General features: G+C 48.9%; 2 protein-coding genes across 6 annotated transcripts in view; one reads left to right on the forward strand and one right to left on the reverse strand.

Moving 5' to 3' along the window:
- The window catches only part of LOC119443965 (paraplegin-like), a 389278-nt gene extending 366167 nt beyond the window's left edge, over window positions 1–23111 (forward strand). Inside the window, 2 exon segments of the mRNA XM_049668856.1 lie at window positions 14453–14615; window positions 22959–23111. Coding sequence (XP_049524813.1) covers window positions 14453–14615; window positions 22959–23008 — 213 coding nt within the window. The 3' untranslated portion in view covers window positions 23009–23111.
- LOC119464734 (MTRF1L release factor glutamine methyltransferase-like) overlaps window positions 1–24898 on the reverse strand; it is a 41584-nt gene that overhangs the window by 9356 nt on the left and 7330 nt on the right. Inside the window, exon 4 of one of the 5 annotated variants that reach the window (XM_037708735.2) lies at window positions 23337–23613. The exons of the other annotated variants lie outside the window; for them this stretch is intronic. Coding sequence (XP_037564663.1) covers window positions 23367–23613 — 247 coding nt within the window. The 3' untranslated portion in view covers window positions 23337–23366. Of the gene's footprint in view, window positions 1–23336; window positions 23614–24898 lie in introns of those variants that run through there. 5 annotated transcript variants of the gene reach the window in all.

A 24898-nucleotide genomic window follows, 5' to 3' on the forward strand; every position in this document is an offset into this window, starting at 1 on the left:
GCCATAAGCAAATACTTTCTTAGACGTCTTGGACAGCGTTTCCGTGCTCAAACGATTTTTTAAGCTATTCAAACCGATGACAGACACGGTAGCGCCAGTGTCAATGGTAAAACGGACAGTCTCACCATCGACTTTGAGATCCACCTGTGGAGACGCCGTGACTGCGTGACAGTGAGAGGAAGTCATGAAAACGTGTTCATCACTGTCAGGGCTGCTTTCCAGCACGACTGCATGCACGCTTTTGCTTGTTGAACGACACACACTAGAAAAGTGTCCAGTTTTGCGACAAGCATTACACTGTTTGCCAAGAGCGGGGCAACTGGAGCGTCCCTCACTATGAGGCCATGGTTTTCCGCAGTTGTGGCATGTTGCGTCTGTCCTTTGATGGCGCGGAGGCTCGCGAGGCCGTGACGGCGCTTTCCCTTGGTACTTCGGTCGATGAGGTCGCGAGGTGCGCTTGGAATTCACTGCAAGTGTAGACGCTGACGCTGAGTTTTTTTTGTACTGCTGACGTTCTTGCTTGATCACGGAGATGTTGTGCTCGACCTCTTCAAACAACTTGCCTTGTTTGAGAATTCCTTGCAAGTCGAGGTCATGCTGCATGGCATACCGGCGTAGACGTGTTGACACTGTAGACAGTAGGATTTGATTCCTGATTTCGGTGTCGGCACCGGCGAAAGCACAGTGCTTAACGAGCTGTCGTAGCCTGGCGTAGAACGCGTCGAGTGATTCATTTTCCATTTGCTTGGCTTGACGGAAGCGATAAATCTCGAAGGTAGTGTTCACTCGGGGTGCGAAATAGCCATCGAGCTTCTTGCGTGCTGCGGTGTAGAGAGGCGTTGCGTTGCTGGAGCCACCGGTGCTTGAAACGGTAGACGCAGTTGCGGCTGCGGGAGGATCAGGTAGCGAACAGTAAATGTCATAAACTTCTTCACCAATGTAGTGTAGTAGTGGGGCCGTCTTCCGGGCATCGGCTGTGATGCTGCAGACTACGATGAAGTTTTCAAAGCGTTTCACGCACTTCAACCATTCGGTGCCGACGTTAGCGTCCGTTGCACGCGCGTCGAAGCAAGGAAACGAGGGAAGCATGCTGTGCGCCGTACCGCAAAGTATAAGTTCCGTCGATGTGTGCTGATATCTTCGTTCCGTTTAAAATAGTTGCTTGGCAGCCTTCACGTAGTTCAGACGCATCCTCGTCGCCATTGTAACGTGTCGTAGTTGGAGTAATACGACTGATTATGACCGATTGTGTCGAGAACGCACATAGGTTTATTTTTGCTACATCGCAGCCTTCTTGGAAGCTCCCCTGCTCTCTACCAGGGTTGCCTTCCTACATTCTAAGAAGTGCTATGCATGGACACTACACCCAGCACCTAAGAAATTTTTTTTTGTCGTTGATGAGCGGCCCATACCTCGTTACCTATTTTTATTCAAACTGGGTGTCCTTAGCGCAGCAGCCCCAGTGCTCTACCCATTATACCATGAATTACCCAGTGACCCAAGTTTACGGAAAAATGGATAAAGACCCAGACAGACAGGAAGATAGGATATTCCACACTTTTCAAGGTCTAAAAATGCTAATTCTAGGCAATATACACAACTGGCCTGTTATGTATACATTGCCGGCATTGCAGGAGAACAATTTACAATTTGGAGCTTTTATTGGTAAAACTACAGCAATATACACAATTTTGGTTTCACAAGAAACAGTAGTGCCATCTGGTTTATGTATTCATCTGTCACAGGCTCCAGAAGGAGTATTGCGTGGAGGGGGGAGGCCATCGCATAACAAAGGTGCCAAGAAGTTATAGAACATTAGAAATATAAACAGCGACACAAGATCAACACAATAACTTGAAAAGAACAGAAATGATAAAATCATGAAGTAAAATTCTACCATTAGAGAGCTGGGTTATACAGTGAATAGTATGATTGCATAATTATATAAAAAAAAGTTACATACACCAGAAATAGAAACACTTGAACACTACCCAAACATACGAATTTTTTGTCTAAAGGTTACAGTATTGTTAATGTCAGCAATGTTATCGAGAAGACCATTCCAATGCCTAATGGCACGTGGCAAAGCAGACAAGTTAAATGCATTAGTTTGACCAAAACTGTGGTAGACGCTAAGGCGATTGTGCAAGCACCTAGATGTGTGGGATGGACAAACAAGAGGCAAGGTGGACGATTGCTCACTATGAATGATTTTATGTAGCAGACAAAGTGACATTACATTCTGGCATGATTCCAAGGATGGTAGTGACAATGACAATGTAATGTTAGATACGCTCAAATATTGGTTGTAATCCCTGGCAATTAAACATGCAGGACAGTTTTGGCTGTACTCAAGAATGCGGATTAGATATGCCTGGTGAGGTAACCAAATTGAACCTGCCAAGTCTAGTTGGGGCAAGAATAATGTTTGATATTGTCACGGAGCGGCATATTTCCGAGTGGTTTTGACGCCAATTAACGGCCGCCAAAAAACGTAGTGTCCTCACGGGGAGCATATAGTCTCTCGAGACATCGACACGCCGATTAGCGGCCGCCAAAAACCTCGTGTCCTCACTGTGCGACATATAATTTCGAGAAGGAATTTCGAGAAAGCTCTGCGCACCGACTTCACGGTTTATGGACTTACTACTGCTGCCAGACCATGCGTATGACACCATTTTTTGGAACGACCAACCGGCTTGTATACCCCGTCGACCGACTTCGCGTCGACAACGAACGGGTGACAGTCGTGACAGATATGCAAGCTTTCTTGTGAAGGAACGAGCAGCATGAAGGTTTCATTTTTGAAGATTGATGATCAAAGCACTTGTGTATATGGAGGTTAATCGATAGTATATACAACACTGCCACAGTGCAGTCAGGACATTGCAGTAGTGAAAAAAATTCAGAGCACTTATCGAACAAGGACATACATGCAAACAGCAACACAACACACATGGAGATGAGTTGCAGTGCAACAATGCCTTTGTAGCCTACAATGTGTGGTTACTCAATATTTAGAAGATGTGGCACTACTACTGGGGCAACTAGAAGTGTTGTGCACGGGTGACGAGTTGACCGTAGTAGCAGCAGAAGGCACAGGCTGTGAACTTGCGGGGCGATCAGCTGTTCCGACAACAACGAACTGTAGACTGCCTGGGTCGAAGGGAACACAGTACTTTGGCCTGTTGACTCTTCACTGATGTTGTGTAAGGGCCCATAATTTGTGCAGAAAGCGTGTGGCCATCCATGGCTCAATCACAGTTGTACGGCTGTGGGTGCCGATATTGCTCTTAAATTATCCAAAAATGCGGGCATGACCAACTTAGTCGTCTGCAGTTTCACTTTTCTGTCACCACCAAAGAACACTGCCAATAGTGCAGTTTTTCGGGTAGGCTTAATATCTTTCAAAAGTACCTTAAAAGAACATTGCCAATAATTTGTCATCAAATTGGCAAAACACAAAGAACAAAGCAGCTTAGCTAGCCTCCCCGTTTTGGAAACAGAATAGCAGCTCACTTTGAAGAAAATGGGCCCACATTGTCATCATGTTTACTCAGTTGTCATCATGTTTACTGAGGGCATACAAAGCCTGGAATGCCAGATTGGGAGCAGTACTGGGGCACTCCTGACAATCTTCTCATGGTAGACATTGTCTTATAACACATGCTAGGCATGTAGATATGCTACATATCTTTAATGTAAGAAAACCTGCAAGGCTGGCCAACAGCATATCGCAGCACCTTCGCCATCGGCGTCGACGCTACCGAATAGGGCGGGGACAGAGGCGCCGCTCTAGGGCGCCGGTTCGCGAACTGGCCGTTGCCAAGACGCCGACGTGAATTGGATATTTCGAGCGCCTGCACAGCACGGATTTCATGGCGTTCTGCCACCACAGCTGGACCACTCGTTTCAAGCACAGGGCACAAACTGAGGCCTCATGGCGTTCTGCCACCACAGGTGCCCCACTCGTTTCAAGCACAGTACTCAAACCACACATTCAGCGCTGAACCGTGGGCGGTCGACGCAGTCACATTTTTGTGACTTGTAGAGAGAAGCACATCCATCGACGTCCGTAAAGCAAAGGCGGACACGGCGACGCCACATGGCGGTTCGCTGAACTGCGCTGCCGAGGCGCTACGCCACTTCGACATTTAAATCGTCACCACCGCCGCATTGTCAAGGAACACGGATCACACAACGCAGATTCTGTATTGCCAGAGCTCACCGAGGCCAAAGCCGCACTGCCACACAAGCACTACTCACGGCTTTCCGCCAAGTAACACAGAACCTACAACTAATACACAAGCAACGCAAGCACAATCACACACACGCAACGCGCGGTCGGCGCGGGCCAGAGAACGATCACGCCGAGAACGAACACGCCGTCGCATGCCGTCGACGCTTGGCGCCACCATAGCGCCTTCTCAAAAGTACCTAAATGATCGTATCTCTAGGTGCCTAGGATCAGGTCACGTGGTGGATTCTTGTACGACAAAAACGTGCCTCTTTTATTGCGATAGCAATTATATGGACACTTCAACCGGAATTCTGCCGTCGGCGTCGTCGTCGCCGTCGCCGTGAGGTTCCGTATAGATAAAATCTTCACCGCGCGCCGTATGCCCGAGCGGAAGCGTGCGGGGACGCGCGCTATCACGGAGAGCGAACGCACTCAATCTCCCGCGCGCAAGCAACGACGAAGCGGGAAGCGAGCGCCGGAGAGAGCGGGGGGGGGGGGGGGGGGGGGCACTTCTACTGTGCCAACAACCGCGCTCGTCGCTCGACCGCACGGTCTCTTATCTCTCCCACGCGCAAGCAAGGAAGCGGGAAGCCAGCGCCGGAGGGAGCGGGGGGGGGGGGGGGGGGGGGCGCACTTTTCCTCTGCCAGCAACCGCCCTCGTCGCTGGCTGCACCGTCTCTTATCTCCACACTTTATGCACTGTTCATTCGCCGCTCAGTTTCCGTTGAAGCGATAGACCGCACGTACCTTCACCCGCTGCTTGCTGCCAGCGTTTTGACAGTCGTTGTCTGCAGTCATTCAGTGTGATCTATCCATGTTTGTTTGTGCGCGCTCACACCAGGCTTGTTCATTCAGTTAGTAATAGTCGGGCCACATTTTCCAACGCACGCTACACATGTAATGCTGCCCGGATCGGCAGTGCAGCGCTACAGGTGTGTCCCTTCGCACGCGCGCTGCCCACGGGAAGCGCTTCTCATCAACACCACCGTTTCACACGCGCCTTCTCGTGGTCATCGAGTCTCTCTTCATGTCGGTCTACTTACGCCGCAGCACACCTGCTTACTTAATCAGCTCATGTTTACTACAATTCATATTGCTACCAAAGCCGCTCACCTTACATCGTATGACATTGCTGTGTTGCTATCGCATTCATTGCTTCGCCCTTAGGGCGAAACTGTGACATTTTTTTCGATGCCTCTTCCGCTGGGCCCTTCCGGGGACGCGGACTATCCTGATCGTTACCGGGGGGGGGGGGGGGGGGGGCAAGGGAAAGGGGGGGGGGGAACTGGTTGAGGAGCTGGACGCACCTTTCACTGAATCCGAAATTCGAGAGGTCCTCCACAAGCTCAATGGGCGCTCTGCACCGGGCCCAGATGGAATCTCAAATAAGCTCTTACGTAACTTGGACAGTAAATCTATCGAGAAGCTCACCGAGGAAGGAAACAAAATCTGGGAGACGGGGCTGGTCCCCGAATCCTGGAAGACGGCCTCGGTTGTGCTCATCCACAAGTCAGGCAAAGCTCTAGCGCCGGAGAACATGCGGCCCATCTCGCTTACGTCCTGCGTGGGTAAGGTGGCCGAACATGCGATTCACAATCGGGTATCCCGGTACATAGAACGCGAAGAGCTATTTCCACACAATACGGTAGGATTTAGACCTGCACTATCCACAGAGGACGTCATGCTCCATATCAAGAGACAAATTATTGACAACTACACCAGGGATACTAGAAGCATACTAGCTCTAGACCTGGCCAAAGCTTTTGACAATATCTCGCACAAATTTGTGCTTGAGGCAGTCTCGGATATGGGGCTGGGACAACGTTTCCGCGCATACGTTAGCTCCTTTCTCAGGGATCGGAGGGCTACCATCAAGATCGGTCAAGTAAAATCCGAGGAATTTACCTTGGGAGCGAGAGGCACCCCACAGGGGGCAGTCATATCTCCTCTACTCTTCAATATTGCCATGAAGGGCCTCTCGGAGCGACTCGCCATGGTGCGCGGGACTAACCATGGTCTCTACGCGGACGATATCACCGTGTGGTGCATGGGAGGGTCCGACGCCGGGGTATACAGCAGGCGCTTCAACAGGCACTAGACATCACGGAGAACTTTCTAGTCGGTTCGGGCCTGACCCTGTCACCGGCTAAGTCCGAGTTATTACTGTACAGACCCACCCGACAAGGAGTGAGGAACCTCACTCCTTTAGAGCAGATTCCCATAGCTCTATACACACGGGATGGGCTGATGATCCCCAGGGTAGACTCCATCAGGATTCTCGGACTCCTACTGGAGTCCAATGAGGGGCAACTCACAGACTATAGCCCGCATCACCTCCAAGACGGAGAACATGCTTAGGCTCATACTCAGGGTCTCGAACCGCAGGGGAGGGCTGAGCGAGAGCAATCTTCTTCGGCTCTACCATGCGTTTCTCATGAGCCACATTAATTAAGTCGCTTCGGCGCTGCACTGGTCCAAAAGGGAAGAGGCAAAAATCGATGCACTAATGCGCAAAAGTATAAAGCGAGTTCTTCTAGGCTTGCCTATCACCACCAGCACCGAGAAGCTCATACAATTATGCATGCATAACTCCCTCTCGGAGGTGATCGAGGCCCAGCAGATGGCTCAGATCGTGCGTCTATCGTCCTCGCGGGCCGGTAGGCGCATCCTCCATAGGCTGCGATTTTACGGAGACTAACGAGCGTAAAGTGACTCTACCATCCTCAATCAGAGGTACGTTTACGGTAGATCCACTTCCAAGAAATGTCCACTCGCAACACAATGTAGGGCGCCGCATAGCTCGGGCCCGTTCTTTATTGAAATCGGTTGCAGATAGTCGGGAACTCGCAGCCTTTGTTGATGCAGCCGTACGGGCGTTCCGATTGCTTCGCAGTGGTTTCGGTCGACCATACTGGCAAACTCCTATGTTCTGCCTCGGTTAGAAATGTTTCGGCAACGGTGGCTGAGCAAATGGCATCGCTATAGCAATGAAGGACCCATCGCGTCCAAATATATTCAAAGACTGGCGGTCCGCAGCTAGGGCTTTCGCCTCGGGCTCGATCTCGCGGGAGGCAGCGGCCATCCTCGGCAGCGAGGGGGCAGCCGGGTTTCCCATAAAATGGTTCCCGGCCCACATGGGGGCCAACGTACATCCAGATGTTCCCAACGCCAATGAATTTGCCCATGACCGTGCGCGAGGTTTCGCTCACCGCCGCGGTCCTGGTGGATTCGAAGGCGGGGACGCCGGGAGGTACAGGGACTCGATCCTAACTTTCCACGAGATCTTGACTCATTATCATCTTTCTCGGAGGGCTTTTCCACTTCCTCACCCTAGACTCACTCGACCGCAATCATTGGCCTTAAGGATGCTCCAAACGGCCGGGTATTTCCCTTCGAGGGCAGGTTTAGTCACTTCTCGCCCAACATCGAACCGCAATGTCCGGACTGCGGAGAGGCGTATTGCTCATTAGCTCATATACTCTGGCAATGCCCTGCGTTACGCGACACAGAGTTCATCAACGAAGAGGACTGGGAGGAAGCCCTTAAAAGCGGCGACCTCTCGGTTCAACCAGGTTCAACTTCGGGCTGTCCAGAGGGCCTGCGAGAGGGCGGAGGGCCACGGTCTTCCGGTCCTTGCGTGGGAGCGGCCCGCGACTGCTACCGACTTCCCCTGAAAGGGGGCGTCCCAACGCAGCTCCCCAGGACCTGAATAAAAGTTCTTTGTCTGACTGTCTGTCTTTTTGTGATGACGGCCTGGGGTGCTGAATGGATGGATGCTATGAGCGTCCCCTTTGAAACGGGGTGGTGGGTTGCGCCACCAAGCTCTTATTATTTTGCCTAATGTCCTATCTTTATTTTTGAGAAACACACAAATACAAAGAATTCCAAGCATTAACCTCTTTAAACCATTATTGGGAACTCTGCTTCTGTCCGTCTCCGTTATTTGTGGTCTCCCTACTTTTCTAGGGTGCCACTGTTTTCACAACAATTAAGTCCGTGCAGGGGCGGGGCCTCGCCTCGATGACGTGCCCTCGCCTCGATGACGTATCACTGTTTTTTTTTTTTTTTTTTGCTCTCTCTGTTTGGCGGCGCGTTCGGTGTGCGGCGCCTCAGTTCGGATCAGCTCATTCCACGGGAGCGAGAACTTGGCGCGCGTATCATATTCGCGGCGTGCGTTGTTTTGTTTCGCTTGTGAAAGCGCGGAATGCAACGATGAGCGAGCCTCCTGACCCACAGAAGGGGATCGAAAAGTACCTCCAATGGTTACATCATCATGAAGACGGCTACTCCCATGGCTACCTGAAGTCAGACGATGAGCTTAATCTTTTTGAGAGGTCGATCCTTGGCTGCCGCCAACGAGAGCTATGCTGTGCGGACATCAAGAGACCTGAACATGCCGTCTAAATGTAATTAAGGATGTCTCGACGGCTTCTTAATGTTTCGCTCTGCGCGTAGATTTATCCTTGAAAAACGCAGTAGTAATTTTAACCAGGGACTCAACCCGGCAGAACGACTTGTTTTTAGTTACGGTTAGTGCGCAACACAAGACAATTGATTTATCTTGATTCGCCTTTTTGAAGATTGGGTTATCATTGTTCTGGTTACCGGTTCAGAGTTCCCCTGACACCGATTTATTTCGGTTTGAGTGGAGTATTGATGTGGTTACCGCAACATGACCCGATCCTCAGAAATTTTGATAAACGTAAAAATAACAGCTGTTATTTTTCGGTTTCAGTCATGATTAGAACCGCGCATGCAAGCTAATTGTGACTCTAAAAAATGATAAAGTCTGCCCCTGTGCTCTTTACATAAATGCTTCAGAGCTGCGCTTGGGCGTTTGTTTTGAAAGCATCTGCGCATGTTTTTTTTTTTTTTTTTTGAACATTGAAAAAGCAATCGTGCGCAACACGCGCAACACGAATTGCGGTGGGGCTGTACTATGGTGGCTAGAAGGGCCACCAGCTCTACTCCATGTCGTGACACGGCCGTGTGCCATCCGTGGTCCTGCTACAAGGCATAGGCCTGATATTGAACTGTTCAATGTTAAAAAAAATTCAATGAATTGAATTGAATTCAATGTTCAATGAATGTATTTCATGAATGTATTGAATGCAATGTTGAAAAAAAAAACATGCGCAGATGCTTACGAAACAAACGCCCAAGCGCAGTTCTGAAGCATTTGTGGAAAGAGCACAGGGGCAGACTTTCTCATTCTTTTTAAAGTCACAATTAGCTTGCATGCGCGGTTCTAATCATGACTGAAACCGAAAAATAACAGCTGTTATTTTTACGTTTATCAAAATTTCTGAGGATCGGGTCATGTTGCGGTAACCACAACAATACTCCACTCAAACCGAAATAAATCGGTGTCAGGGGAACTCTGAACCGGTAACCAGAACAATGATAACCCGATCTTCAAAAAGGCGAATCAAGATAAATCAATTGTCTTGTGTTGCGCACTAACCGCAACTGAAAACAAGTCGTTCTGCCGGGTTGAGTCCATGGTTAAAATTACTACTGCGTTTTTCAATGATAAGTCTACGCGCAGAGCGAAACATTAAGAAGCCTTACATTTAGACGGCTTGTTCAGGTCTCTTGATGTCCGCACAGTATACCTCTCGTTGACGGCTGCCAAGGACCTCTCAAAAAGCTCAAGCTCATCGTCTGACTTCAGGTAACCATGGGAGTAGCCCTCTTCATGATGATGTAACCATTTAAGGTACTTTTCGATCACCTTCTGTCGGTCAGGAGGCTCGCTCATCGTTGCATTCCGCGCTTTCACAAGCGAAACAAAACAACGCACGCCGCGAAAATGATACGCGCGCCAAGTTCTCGCTCACGTGGAATGATAGGTACTTTTCGATCACCTTCTGTCGGTGAGGAGGCTCGCTCATCGTTGCATTCCGCGCTTTCACAAGCGAAACAAAACAACGCACGCCGCGAATATGATACGCGCGCCACCTTCTCGCTCACGTGGAATGAGCTGATCCGAACTGAGGCTCCGCACACCGACCGCGCCGCCAAACAGAGAGAAAAAAAGAAAATAGTGATACGTCATCGAGGCGAGGGCACGTCATCGAGGCGAGGCCCCGCCACTGCACGGACTTGTTGTGAAAACAGTTGCACCCACGTTTCTGCCACCAAAGCAGGAAGTGACCAAAACAATCGCAACTGACCCAGAAACACCAGCAGTCGATCAGCACCTGCTCCATCTCTGGGACGCAAGACATCAACTGACCAGACAATGGAAGCTCCAGAAGCTCAACCGCAAGCTCAGACTGCGCATCGAGGAGGTCACGGCACAAGCAGAGGAATATGCCACGAAACTCGCAAAAAAAAAAATGGTTCGCCAAGTGTGACGCACTTACGGGCACATTACACACTAAATCAGCCTGGCACTTACCCATGTATCTAATAGACCCGGAACAATCACGTGGAGCCGCCCGTCGAAATCTTCAGCACGCAAACCATGCTAATGCAGGGGACACGGCTCAACTCTTTCGAGATCTGAAGGACAAATACATCAATACCTCCGTGAGCGCTGACCACATTTCCGCATGCAGTTAAACCTGGATATAACGAAATTGACAAATTCCCGAAAAGTTCGTTATAAAAAGGATTTCGTTATATGCTGGTTCGGCACGAAAATTCGAAAAAAAAAACGCTTACCGTATTTACTCGATTCTAACGCGCCCTCAATTGTAACGCGCACCCGTTTTCCGTTTTCGTCGAAGCACTCATCCTTGGAATGTCACACCAGGTATCGGATGCGTGGACGCGTGTCGTTTCGCGCAAGCGCGAGGCATCGGAAACGAGGAGCGAGCGTCACGATGGCGTCGTAGCGTCGTATAGTGTTACAGTAGAACCCCGCTGTTACGTTCCCGGGGCTGCGTTTTCCCGGCTGTTACGTCGTTTTCGGCCGGTCCCGGCACAGCTCCCATAGAACCCAATGCATTGGTAACCCCCGCTGTTGCGTCGCAACTGTGGGACAGTTCCCGCATCATACGCGAACTGTCACCCCGGGCCGGTCCGAGCGGCCATTTTAACTTTTCATGTCGCTTGGCTTGGTGGCTTGACGATGGCATTGGCCGCCCAAAGTGCCGGGGGCGACAACTATGACGTATTTGCGGTTTCCGCCAGCAAAAGCATGGCCCTTGAGATCCGTGTTTGCTATAAAGATAGTGTCTATGGCGCGCTGTGGCCCTAAAATTGTTTTTCGCTCATAGACATTCGGTATAAAGTCCAAGGGCGATAACGCAGTCGCCGCGCGCCGTATGCTGTATGTGCGAGTGAAAACGTGCGAGAGGAGCCGACGACTGCGTCACGGCCACGCTAGCGGCAAAAAACGCGCGCGTCATGCCGCGAGCGGAGAGTTCCCGCGCGTCAGCGCCTTGCCTAAAGTCCCTAGTCCCGCCGCGCGGCAGCGCGATAAGATCTCCCGCGCTCTCCGAACGAGCGAGCAACACCACAGAACACCCATACAAGGCAACATGGAGGTTCCTTCCTCCATGCAAGGCAACACCGCGAGCGCTCGTTGTTTCATACGAGAGACGACGATCGTCGACTGAAAACCAGTGTTGCCACGACACATAAAAAAATAGTAGTAGATTTTTTCGCGAAATATCTGTAGAAATCAGTAGATTTTTAATTGCAATTTTTGCACTCAGTTTAGGAGCCCACAAATTCAGCGCTTACATTAGTACTCTGTTGTAGTATTGTAGCTTCTAAGAAATTGTACAAATATCGACCCCGAGATTCTTGGCGATCCTTTGGAAAAGTTGGGGATCCAGAGAGCCATTCTCAAGCACAAATTTAAAAACAGTGAAGCCCTCCGATGGCTTTTTCAAAGACGTCAGATGGTAGTTAGTACCTGAAAGCTTGAGAGTATAGTATCTTCCAGACAGGGATAATTGGAGATCGCTGGGAGAGGCCTCCGTGCTGCAGTGGACGATGATGATCCAGAAATAAGAAAACATGAGTCCCTTATAGCTTACGCAAAAAAAAACTAAAAACGTAAGTAAGTGGGGTCCTATTCTCCTACAGAACAGAGTAGACGCTCGAAGCGCCGAATGAAGAGAGTCATTGGTTCTGGTTCTATAGTTTTGGTTTCGTTGTTGTGGTTTCATAGTTGTGAGGTACGGTAGTACATCCACTTTCACAAATTCACTACCTCACCTTTTCCCCACTTTGCTCAAAGACAGAGGTAGCGCCACATTTCAGAGTCTGGAAACGCAAGAATGTATGTTGACCTCGGAGCCAACCGGCGTTTTTTTTTTTCGCTCGCTAGGTGGCATCACATTAATATAAACTCTGTACAGAAAAAGTAGCAGCTTTTGCTTTCGTTTCAGTAGAAAAGCAAGAAAATCAGTAGATTCAAGCGCTTTATCACTGAATCAGCAGAAAATTTTAAAAATCAGTAGATCTATTGGCACGTACACACTAGCGGCAAAACGCGCGCGGCGCGCCGCCGGCGGCAAGACGTGCGCCGCGAAAGCAGCCGCGAAACGGGTTTTTCTTGCCGCAACATGGATCGCTCCTGGACCGATTTTTTGCGGTTTGCCGCGTGCTGCGGATGAAGGAGACCAATGAGAGCGGCCCACTTCCGTGACGTGCGCGCGGGAAACTGGTGCCATGCGGACACGCCCGACCGCTTGTTTCTAGTTTCGCACTATCATCTGCACGCGTCAGCTCCCGGATAGTTCGAGAAGGGGAGAGGAGTCTAGTCTGTCACGTGATTGCCGCAGCGGCGCGCCGCCGGTTGGTGTGGCCGCCCTGCCGCTGCTGCGTTTTGCCGCCGGCGGAGCGCCGCGCGCGTTTTGCCGCTAGTGTGTACGTGCCATTACCCATTTCGCGCGGCACGCCGCAAAACCCCGATTCCTGCCGCTTTTGCCGCGCGCGGCATGACGCGTTTAAGCAGGTTTAACTGTACAACGGAACCGCAAACCCGTAAATGGGCCGTGACTTCACGACTGCAGAGATCAGAGCGGTAATTGACAGGATGCGTCAAGGCACGGCTCCAGGTCTAGACCAAATTACTACCACCCCTATGGCCAACTTTAGTGACGACTTGCTCGAGCTCTTTACCGACCAAATTAATATGTATATTGGCAAGAAGGTATGCTTATTCAGGAATGGAAATCGGCTGAAATTGTCTTTATTCCCAAACCCGGAAAGTCCATCAATATTGGCAACCTTCGCCCCATCTCCTTACCTCCTGTGCAGGCAAGGTCATGGAGAAGGCACTTCAAATCAGGATCACCGAATACTTGTAGTGCTCAGCTGAAGTGACGCTGGTTATTTTGTTGATACCACAGAGCAATGCAGACTTCGAACGGCAATTTAACATCGTGAAAAATACGAGGACGCAGTTCCGCTCGCCCATGTGTCGCTTGTTCAAGGCGCTGGCAAACAACAACCTCGCAAAATGTGAAAGAAATGGAATTTCTTACAATCAAACATTATCTGAAGAATTTTTGAATACCTGTCATGGCTGCTTAGTGGTTATGGCATTGCGCTGCTAAGCACGAGATCGCGGGATCAAATCTAGCAGCGGCCGCCGCATTGCGTTGGCGGCGAAATGAAAAAAAGAAAAAAAAAAACGCCCCTGTGCCGTCCATTGGGTGCACATTAAATAACCCCAGGTGGTCGAAATTATTCTGCAGTTCTCCACTATACGACGTGCCTCATAATCATGGTGGTTGTGGGACGTAAGACACGAGAATTTATATTAAATTTGAAAGAATTTTTGAAGGCAAAATTAGCAACAACGAAATACTTGCAAAAGTGAGACCTTGATGTTCATTTGGTCATTTGTACATCTGTAAGTAAAATTGTAATGTGCTCCAGGCAGTACTTGAAAATATCGACCTTGGGGGAGGGTGTAAACTGACTGACTCCCCCCCGGTCGGAAGATCTCCTGGATTTTGTTTCTCCGAACTTGGCAGGTATGCTTTCAGCGTGTTGCCTTTGCACTCTCCAATTTTTGGCACACAATTGTGAGTTCCATGCTGTCATAGTGCACCACGAAGTTTTGTGTTCGCACCACATCGAGGGCTATATGGACTTGGTGTTTTCAATACATATGCCGTTCAATGTACAAAACTTTCAAGCAATGTTTGATCCCCGAAGCTATAATTTAAATGTACTGTATTAAACAGTGCAGTTGACAATATAATACAACAAATTCCATGAGCTCATCTATTTTTGTTGCAGCTGGGTAGAGAGCTCCTCAAGAGAGAAGTGCTCAACTATGCAGATATTGAAGCCCTAATCGGGCCACCCCCATTTGGCAAGAAACATCTCATTGAAGTTCTTGACCTGGGCCCCGATTCTTCTGACAAGAAGAGCAAGTCATCTTCCGAGAGAGAAGGGTCACCTGGAAGCGTATTTCTATTTGCGCCCACGTACAGCGCTCGACCACTGGCGCCACGCTGCGCCGCTCGCGCGTACCGCGTTTCTAGGTGGTTGCTTTCGCCGAGGGCGCTCGAACGCGCTCATATGGTTTGTATGAATGCTAGTCGTGGAAGCGCGGCTTTATGGCTGAGTGGTTATGGCGCTTGCTTCAGGCTTATGCGTATGTGGGTTCAAATCCCGCCCTGGTTGGAATTTTTTGTTCTTCATATCACGCTTTTCCTTTTTTCCCCTCTGTTTGCCAGCGCGGACGCTTGAACCCCGGTGAAACGGCGGAAGCCGTGGTGGCGGGCGCCGACGCGAAGCGGCGGTCGTTGGGGTGTTGCGGAGCGCAGCGTAGCAACACCCCAACTGCTACAGTCAGGTCAACACCCCAAAAAATACTGCTCCAGTCAGGTAGACTGCTCCCTCCCTGATAGTGAGATTATATTTGGATCATCAAAACAGTGATACGTTTATTTAGGAATACCACCGATCCCCCAACAGCAGGCTAGTCACCACCAGCCCAGCTTGTTCTCCGTCAACGCCTCCACCGTTCCAACGGCGGCGGCTAGCACGGCCGCCTGGATCGGCGCGCGCGGCGGGGTTGCTACGGCCGTCCCATTCGACGCGCGCCCCATTGAAAACATGTAATTGAAGAAGTTGCCCCGCGCGCCGTGAGACGGCGCTGTGCTCCCACCCCTCTGCTGACGGCGTCGCGGCCGTGGAGATGCTTGGAGAGATGCGCATTTGGCATCGTGCACGTGGTGAAGATAGGTTGATTGTTGGCCCAAAGTGCACTGACAGTTGCAAGAAACTGCACGAGAATCAAGGCACGTGGTGATAGATTCTTAAGCCGGCTTTACACAGCGAGGGTGTTTCTTTGTAGCATAATACGATAGAGATGCAGCTAACGCATAGGCAGAGTGTTTACGCGACTTTGTGTGGCGCATTGCATGCGCCTTGAGACGTATTCTGGCGAGTGAGTTGCCGCTGTGCCGAAGCGCTTCCCCTGACCACGCTCGTCAATTCTTTTCTTGCGCTCGCTGTTCCCTTCAAAAAGAAACGTATTTCATCATTGTGGTCACTGTATGGCTACGTTCTCGGGTCGAGCGCTGTGTTCACATAAGTGTTCATATACAGAAATCACGGTGGTAATAATAATTTTGCAGTACATTTTCTCCAGCCTGATGTACCGGCCGAATTAATTATTCGGGGCCCTTGCATGCGCGTCGCATTTACATTGTGAAGTTCCCACGATACATCAGTGGTGCTGAAGCGGCTTTTCCTTCAAGCCTCGAACTACTATATCTTACTTGGAAATGTTGCTGCTGAAGGCCCTGTGTAATTAGCATATATGCTTTCATATGCATTTCACATTGTTGTACCACATTGAATTGAGGCAAGTGATTTGTTTTTATAATCTAGCCTGAAATTTTGCGTGTAATTTACTGTATTTTTCAAAAACATGCCGTACTGCTGCGTGCCGTGCTGCAAGTCGAGCACCAAGAAAAAGCTTGGTCTAAGTTTTCACGCATTTCCAGTGGAGGAAACTGGAGCAGTGGAGCTTTAATTTGTCCTCACTTAGAGAGCTGCCCTCTTTTTGCTTGCAGGCAAACGAAAAGTATGCATCAGCGATTTCTTCATGAATTGCAAGCAAACTTATAAAGCCCCTACTCTCAAATATTGGCGCAGTCGTTACGGACACAGCAGCTTACCGCAAAAAACTAACGAGTAAGCCACTGAGCCGAAAAGTTCTCCGCGTTTGAAGGAGTACTGCCAGTGCACAAGCGCTGTGTGTTTGCTATCGTAAATAAATTGTAGGTATTGTAAATGTGTTATGCTGGTAATTTCGCCATGAATACAAACATGGCATTCAATTATTTACTGATGGCTCAGAAAGTTGCTAAAAAATGTCTGTCCGTGGCTGTCGACTCAGGTAAGCAGCTTGATACTTCGTGCTGGCCCGGAAGACGCGCGATGAGTTCGCTTATTTAACACGCTTATTTAACACAATAAACAGCGCATTCGCATGTACAGATGCAAGACTGCCGCGACTTCAGCTCTCCATTTAAAAGCACCGAGTCATATCTCTCGCTTTCCAAGGCGTATTTTGACAGTCAATTGGTCAAGCTGGGGAAAATGCAAGTCATAAACAAAAGTTTGCGGGCTGCGGATTCGCGCAAAAAAAAAAAAAAAAAAAAAAAAAATCTTGGTTGCCTCGTCAGTCAGCTGGCATTCCTTCTAGCAGATAGAGCTCGAATGCCTTCTCTCGCGTGCAGGCTTTCCATTGGCATGCTGCGCTGAGCGCGCGGAAATAATTTTCCCGTAAAACTTTGGCTTACGAGTGTACGCGTTTCGGGCAGCATCATCCTGACAGGGGCTGGAGTGCAAAGAAGAAGAAAAAAATTGCGTCAAGGGACATCGGTGCTTTTGTGTACCTTTTTGTTCGGCACAACTTCTCGCGGTTTCTTATAAAGCGATATTTTCATTATAGCGCGAATTATAGCGCAAATCGTCTGGTACGCGCGAGCGGCGCAGCGTGGCGCCAGCGGTCGAGCGCTGTACGTGGTATGGTGGCTAGAATTATACGTGGGCGCATAGGGTGCCTCGATGCCCAGCGCCACCGTTCAGGGTGGAGACAACCCCGCTGGCGCCGCCATATTGAGTCACACGAACTCAGCTACGCTTGCGTTCATAAATAGTGTTACTCGCGGCGCACTTCCAAGTGCTTTGCCTTGATGAGGATTTTTTTATCGGTATCGCATCTGCACATCTTTATAACCAATAGCCGTTAACTCGTCGAAGGTCCAAGACGTAAATGTATGGCGCCGGGAACATGCCCCAAGTTGCCTAATTCAATCACATTTAATATGCCGTGTGTATGTTTGAAATACGCACTATTTTTTTTTTTTTGCGCTTCGATGCTTGGTATATAAGGTTTGCGACCCCCTGTGTGTGGAAGTTTTTCTTTTTCGCTGTTGTATTTTGGTTTACACGTCACGCCTCCTTTACCGTAGCCAGCCACTCGCGCATGGCGGTTAGTTTCTTTTGCGTTGCGCGTGCTCTTCGCGTTCGTTGCAATTATTTGACGATATCTACGCGCAATTTTGCTTTTTTTTTTGCCCACAAAACTGTGTGCTGACAGGATTAAGCTGGTGTAAAGATAACTGCGATGTGAAAATAAGGTTTAGTTAGTGCTGTAGAGAAACATGTAACTTGTCTGGGTCAATCTTGCGTAGTACACACAAGAAACCAAACGATGCACAAAATACATTTACTTATAATGTCTAGTACAATCAATCACGAAAGAGATATGTACATGAAAAATTATATGTACAGTCAACCACAAAAGTTTGCGGACCACGCGAGCTCGTGCCAGACTGCCTATCCGCGCCACCTAGCGGTACGCCACCTAGCGGCGACAGGGGCGCTCTCCCGGATATGAGCCCTCTTGGTACTCGCCTGCCTGTTAATTTTTTATTCCCGTGCATGACATTGTTAGTTCGTTGTGTTGACGCAGAGCGCTGTCTGCGATAAGACCGCCACATATCTGGCTTGATAGCAGTATCGGAGCAATCACTGCAACCTTTGTCGACTGGTGTGCCAGTGGGTAGTTAAGTTTCACGAAGCGCTGCGACGATTTTTTTACGCGACGTTTACTGGCGCACTTTGGTTGGCAGCATCTTGGTCCAATGAGTGTTGCTGCTTCTGCGTCTTGAGAGAAAGGGTAGGGAGATGTTTCACTGTCATCAAAAATAAAGAAAAAGCGGATGCATAGAAAATTTTCTTTCACACATAGGCGCATCTTCGCATCAGTCGCTGAAAACGTAGTAGACTTGCTTCAGGCCACGTGGTGATTGCCTATTTGGAAAGATGCCGCTGCGTGTTCCACTTGACGAAAGAAGGCACATTGTGCGTTTATTTATAGAGGGAATACCTCAGCGCGAAATCTGCCGCCGAACCAACAGGAGCCGGACTGCCGTGAATAGGATTATTGAAGCTTTCCGCGACGATGACAGATTCACAGATATGGAGCGCAGTGGGCGTCCAAGGGCCACGACTGAGGAAGATGACCGCCTGATTACGGCCGCCATCGTGGCTGATCCTTTTCAAAGTGCAGATGATATCCGAGAAGCGCTCTCGCTCACGGTATCGTCTGAGACTGTACGAAGAAGGCTGAGTGAGCTTGGCCTGCAGTCTTTCGTAGCAGCACAGAAGCCCTGCCTCTCAGACAGCCAGCTACAAGAACGACTCATGTTCGCTACAGCAATGAAAGATTGGACAACAGAGAAATGGGGCGATGTCATCTTTAGCGACGAGTCAACTTTTTCCACGCGCTGGGACCAACGGAAGCGGGTTTGGCGTCCACTAAACTGCAGGTGTGTTTACAGTGTATTGGCAGTTAATTCACGAAGCTAATTCTGCATCACAACATGTTTCACGTAAAATGAGCTTTTGGACATTACGAGATTTTTCTGTAGTGGTATTATGTTGAAAACATTAACGATTGTTTCATAGTACTACTTACTCTGAAGCTAATTAAAAGCTGCCAGTGGGTCTTTCAGTACTATCTAATGATGTTTGCACGTTTTCTATTGCAACTCTATAACAGCATTATAAAGTTCATACGCAAGAGGAATCACAACATTTTTAGACGCGCCGCTGGAACCCAATTGTATGCTATTTCTTGCAGATATCTGCCTAATTACACACAGAGTGTTCTATCCAGTGGACGGTGTTCCGTGAGCGTGTGGGGAGCAATCAGCAAAGATGGCCTTGGTCCCCTTGTGCGTCTGGAAGGGCCCTTCACTGCGTCACGGTACTGCGACGTCATCACTAGACACCTCGTTCCGTATGCGCTGGACGGTCCCTTCAGCGACGGCTGCTATTTTTTTCGACACGACCGCAGCCCGATCCATAAAGCACGTATCGTCCAGTCATTGCTAGAAGAACATGCTGACCCGCCGGGGTAGCTCAGTCAGCTAAGGCGTTGCGCTGCTGAGCTCGAGATCGCGGGATCGAATCCCGGCCGCGGCGGCCGCATTTCGATGGAGGCGAAATGCAAAAACGCCCGTGTGCTTGCGTTGTAGTGCACGTTAAAGAACCCCAGGTGGTCGAAATTATTCCGGAGCCCTCCACTACGGCGTGCCTCATAATCAGAACTGGTTTTGGCACGTAAAACCCCAGAAAGAAGAAGAAGAACATGCTGTTTGCCAGCTTGAGTGGCCTCCATGTGGCGCCGACTTGAATCCCATAGAAAATGTCTGGGGCATGTTGAAGAAACGGCTGTCCACACGAGCCAACCGCGGCCGCACGGCCGATACGCTGTGGCAAGCGATCGCACAAGAATGGGAAAGCCTGCGCGGTCGACCGGAGATTACTGAATCTTTGTACGAGTCGATGCCCACACGCATCAATAAGGTGCTAGAAAACGGCGGACATTTCACTTCCTACTAGATCATTGAGAGACCTATGTTTCATGACACTTCTGTAAATGTCTTGTGAATAAATTCATCCCCTTCAGACACGAATTATGATGCACTGTCTGCAAATGCGTCAAATGCGCATGGCATCATTTCAAGACGCTCACTATTACATTCCAAGAAAGAAGACGAAGCAATGTGCTGTTTTGTGCGAGTTTCAGTAAAAAAATTAATTAGCGTATAACTCATTATCTAATTATTCTGAAATCCGTCAGCTTCAATGCTTGCATAAAAAGAATCAACTATTAGGCCCGAAACGCATGCACACTTGCTTTTTCGGTTGTATTCGTGTCGACCGGAGAAAAAAAAAATACTCTTGACGTTGGTCTTGGAACGCGGCACGTCGAACGATTGTCTAACATGGTAGTGTCTCCAGCAAAGTGATCATCTGCAGCAATACGCAGGACAATGAAGTTAACTGACCGCTAGTTGTCCCATCAGGAAGCGGACACGAATGTGCACACTGAGTTTTAGGTCATTTGAAGAAACACGTGGCGTGGGACGCGCCTCCGAAGTTCGAGTCCCCAAACGAGGACGCCGTGTCGCAAAGGGTTATAAAAAGAGTCATCGCACCCGATTATTTCTTATTTTTCTAAATGTAACCACTATAGCAGCGCGGTGGTTCGGGCTTTGTGCAGCAAAACCTGGGCGTAGGCGATCAAATCCCGCCCGCTACTGTCACTTAGCGATGGGGGAGGAACGGAAAAATTCTGCCTACTGACTAAGCATCTGTGTCCCATGGCTGCCTCACCGCTCACTCACGCACTCACGAAAAAAAAAAAAAAAAACGGCGTGGCTACGCGAAAATAGAACTGATAACAGCCGAAGAGTACGCTGTCTGATTACTTGTACTGATATTCTGCTCTCAAAATATAAGCAAGTAGCTCTGGCTAACAAAGAGCGCGTCACGTTGAAAGAGATAGGTAGAAAATATTTGCGCACAGTGCGAAAATAGACAGGCCATAGATTTAAGGAGGGATGCGTCTTCAACGTAGCGCTGCTGTCGATCGCTGGTGACGTAGCGGAAGTGTCGCGAAGAGGCTCTTGGCCACGCGCTCGCGTGGTCCGCAAACTTTTGTGGTTGACTGTACTGTGTGGCGCCTGAAGATTATGTTGAAAGACGAGATAAAAAAAATTCCCAAGGTAGGCTCGACACACAATTCGGGATAGGGAGAGTTTTTTTTAAAATGTATTCATTACATGGGGGGGGGGGGGGGGGGGTTCAAGTGAGTACATCAACCTTATTACACACAATATAAATTGAAAACAAGAATGCAAACAAGAAAACGCAACCGCGGGTAATATTAATCAAGATATCCAGCCAGAATACATCAGCTACCATCGAATACGTCGCATCAGCCAAACACATCGATGGCGAGTACAGAACATTTTATAAATAACCATTAGAACACTGATAACTACTTTGAAAAAATAAACAGCACTGCATACATATCGCGTACAAAAACCGTAAATGAAACTAAGACAGTCAAATACAGATTAGCAATGTTTTTCACTTCGAAAATATAGTCCATGATGATGTGGGGCTGTTGACTTTAACAGACGGCGCCCATCCTGTCGATTTCCCACGTACTGGTCCTCTTCAAAGTGTTTCTAAGTACAAGTAAAACAACAAAAGTGATTATTGATATGAAAAGTTGCCTTGTAAATACAGAGAACCCATTACAGTGCCTAAAAATAAATTTTCGCAGAAGTAATGCTGTATTACCTCGCTTCACACGTTTCGAAGAAATGCACAGGCTACAACAGACACCATGCCGGAAAGCGCCGAAACATTTTGGCCCCATGATGCCCCTTAACTCTACTACATCTGGGCATACCCTGCACAGGCATTTAAAGACCGTCACAGTACCCACTACGATCGGGAATGAGCACGAATGACCATCGACTTACGAGCACCACGCTACAAATATATTCGTCTAAAAAATCAGCTATATAACGTAACAACCTGAGATCCGCAAGATATCTGCTCAGAATAGAGAAAATCACAATGCTTCGCTTGCCACGTACACAACAGCCGCTCTCCCCAGAAGAAGCACTGCGTTCTTTAGTCCCAAATAACCAGTAGCGGAAAAAAAAAAAAAAAAAAAAAAAAACAAGAAACAAGAGACACACGATGTGTGCTTCCCGTGAAAAAGTAAAATAGGTGGTTTACATGAAGATTTGTAGCTAATGTAAGGCTATTTCGCGGCGAAGCATTTTCGTCAGTCCTTAAAACAAGGACTCGCATAGACTGCGCCGATGAAAACGGCAAAAGCCTATGCGACGCGCGCTCGCAAACCATAGGCTACTCAGACAGCATCGGTGCAGTGCTTAGTTCGTGAGCGAACGTAGGTACGTGAGCGAGGATCAGAGAATACTTTCTTATTTAAATGAAAAACACGATGCGATAGTCTAAACTTTCTTGACACTTACCTCGCAAATGTAGCAGCTATCCGTTGCCTTCCAGTGATACCGCTTTACTTGGGCTTCCCATCTCTTCCTTCGCTCTGGGTCCCGGGGGAAGCGTAAACAACGAAGCCCTTTACGCGTCGATCCGGTGCACTTGGGAACACAACAGCCCGTCATGTCGACTCGATGCACTTGACAAGTTTGTCATTCATGCGGCTGAACACTGTCCAGCAAGTAGAAGCGCCAGCGAAGCATCTGCGCGCACTGTGTCTCGAACTAAGCACCGGCACCAAGCACTCGCAACCGCTCGCTGTGACTCAAGATGTCGTCGCAGCGAGAAACCGGCGGCGCGGGTGCGGTCAAAGGATGGCACCACCCTGAACGGCGGCGCTGGCATCGAGGCACCCTAGTGGGCGCAAATAGAAATACGCCACCTGGAAAGCCTCAGCAGAACTTGTCTGGTGCTACTGCTACCACAGCCTAGAACGTTACATTGATAGTGCAGTACAATTTAAGTTGTGCTTACTTTGGTTTAGTTGATTGAGCAGTAGTGTGTACAGTCTGGAATTAAATGTTTGAAAACAGTACTCTACGTCTTCATGTCTAATGTACGACAGTGGTGTGCACACAGGGGCGGATCCAGGGCACCATTAATTGGAGGGGGCGTCAGCACACTTTGTTGTGATCATTGAAGTGCCGGTATGTCGTGGGGAGGAGGCCTCTGGATCCACCAGTGTGTGCATAAGCATACCGCAGGTTAAGCCACAGTAGCTGTATGGTGTACTTTTTTTTAAAAACACATTCCCAGCCACTGGCTCCACCAAAGCGGTTTTATTTTCTTTTTATTTTATTCGTTTTATTTCAACAAACCGCGGCCGTGAAGTGAAGTCTGGGTACACTGCCAGGAGTTTGAACATCTGGCGGTACCCTTCAGCTGCCAACATGACTTGAATGAGGGGTGGATGTGAGAGCCCTACTTCTATAAATAGGTGCCCTGCAACTTTGAGCAATGTCTTCGAAAGCTGCAGAATGCTTCGCACAACGTCCAAACCGTCGATGCCAGCAAAAATAGCTGCGTGGTCTTCATGCCTGAAGGCAGCATTGAAATCTTTGAAGATGCATTTCCATGCCATGACAACTGAATACTGAAGATCCACAGCAGAATATATTTATTGTATATTATGCCCGAGAAACTATTCAGGGTTATATTTTTTTTTAAAAAGGAAAAAAATGCACCAAGCAGTGAATAACAAAAATATGACATGCTTTTCTGCACATTTGGATCGCTCAATGCAAACCAATCTCTTCAATTGGATGGCTGAAGCCAATACAATTTTTTTTTTCAGTTTCCTAAAGAGAGAGAGAGAGAGAGATAAATGAGATGCGAAAGGCAGGGGTAAGGGGAGACAGAAAGATAAAGAAAAATGGACACACCTAGAGAGGGAGATAAAAAAAAAAGAAAAAACGCACGCACGCACGCACGCACGCGCACGCACGCACGCACGCGCGCACGCACACACACGCACACACACACGCACACACACACACACACACACACACACACACACACACACACACACACACACACACCACACACACACACAACACACCACACACACCCACACACACACACACACACACACACACACACACACACACACACACACACACACACACACACACACACACACACACACACACACACACACACACACACACACACACACACACACACACACACACACACACACACACACACACACACACACACACACACACACACACACACACACACACACACACACACACACACACACACACACACACACACACACACACACACACACACACACACACACACACACACACACACACACACACACACACACACACACACACACACACACACACACCACACACACACACACACACACACACACACACACACACACACACACACACACACACACCACACACACACACACACACACACACACACACACACACACACACACACACACACACACACACACACACACACACACACACACACACACACACACACACACACACACACACACACCACACACACACACACACACACACACACACACACACACACACACACACACACACCACACACACACACACACACACACACACACACACAACCCACACACACACACACACACACCACACACACACACACACACACACACACACACACACACACACACACACACACACACACACACACACACACACACACACACACACACACACACACACACACACACACACACACACACACACACACACACACACACACACACACACACACACACAAAGGAACTCAGGAGCGTCACAGTCGTTC

This window comes from Dermacentor silvarum, chromosome 1 (assembly GCF_013339745.2).
Source record: "Dermacentor silvarum isolate Dsil-2018 chromosome 1, BIME_Dsil_1.4, whole genome shotgun sequence".
NCBI classification, from domain to species: domain Eukaryota; kingdom Metazoa; phylum Arthropoda; class Arachnida; order Ixodida; family Ixodidae; genus Dermacentor; species Dermacentor silvarum.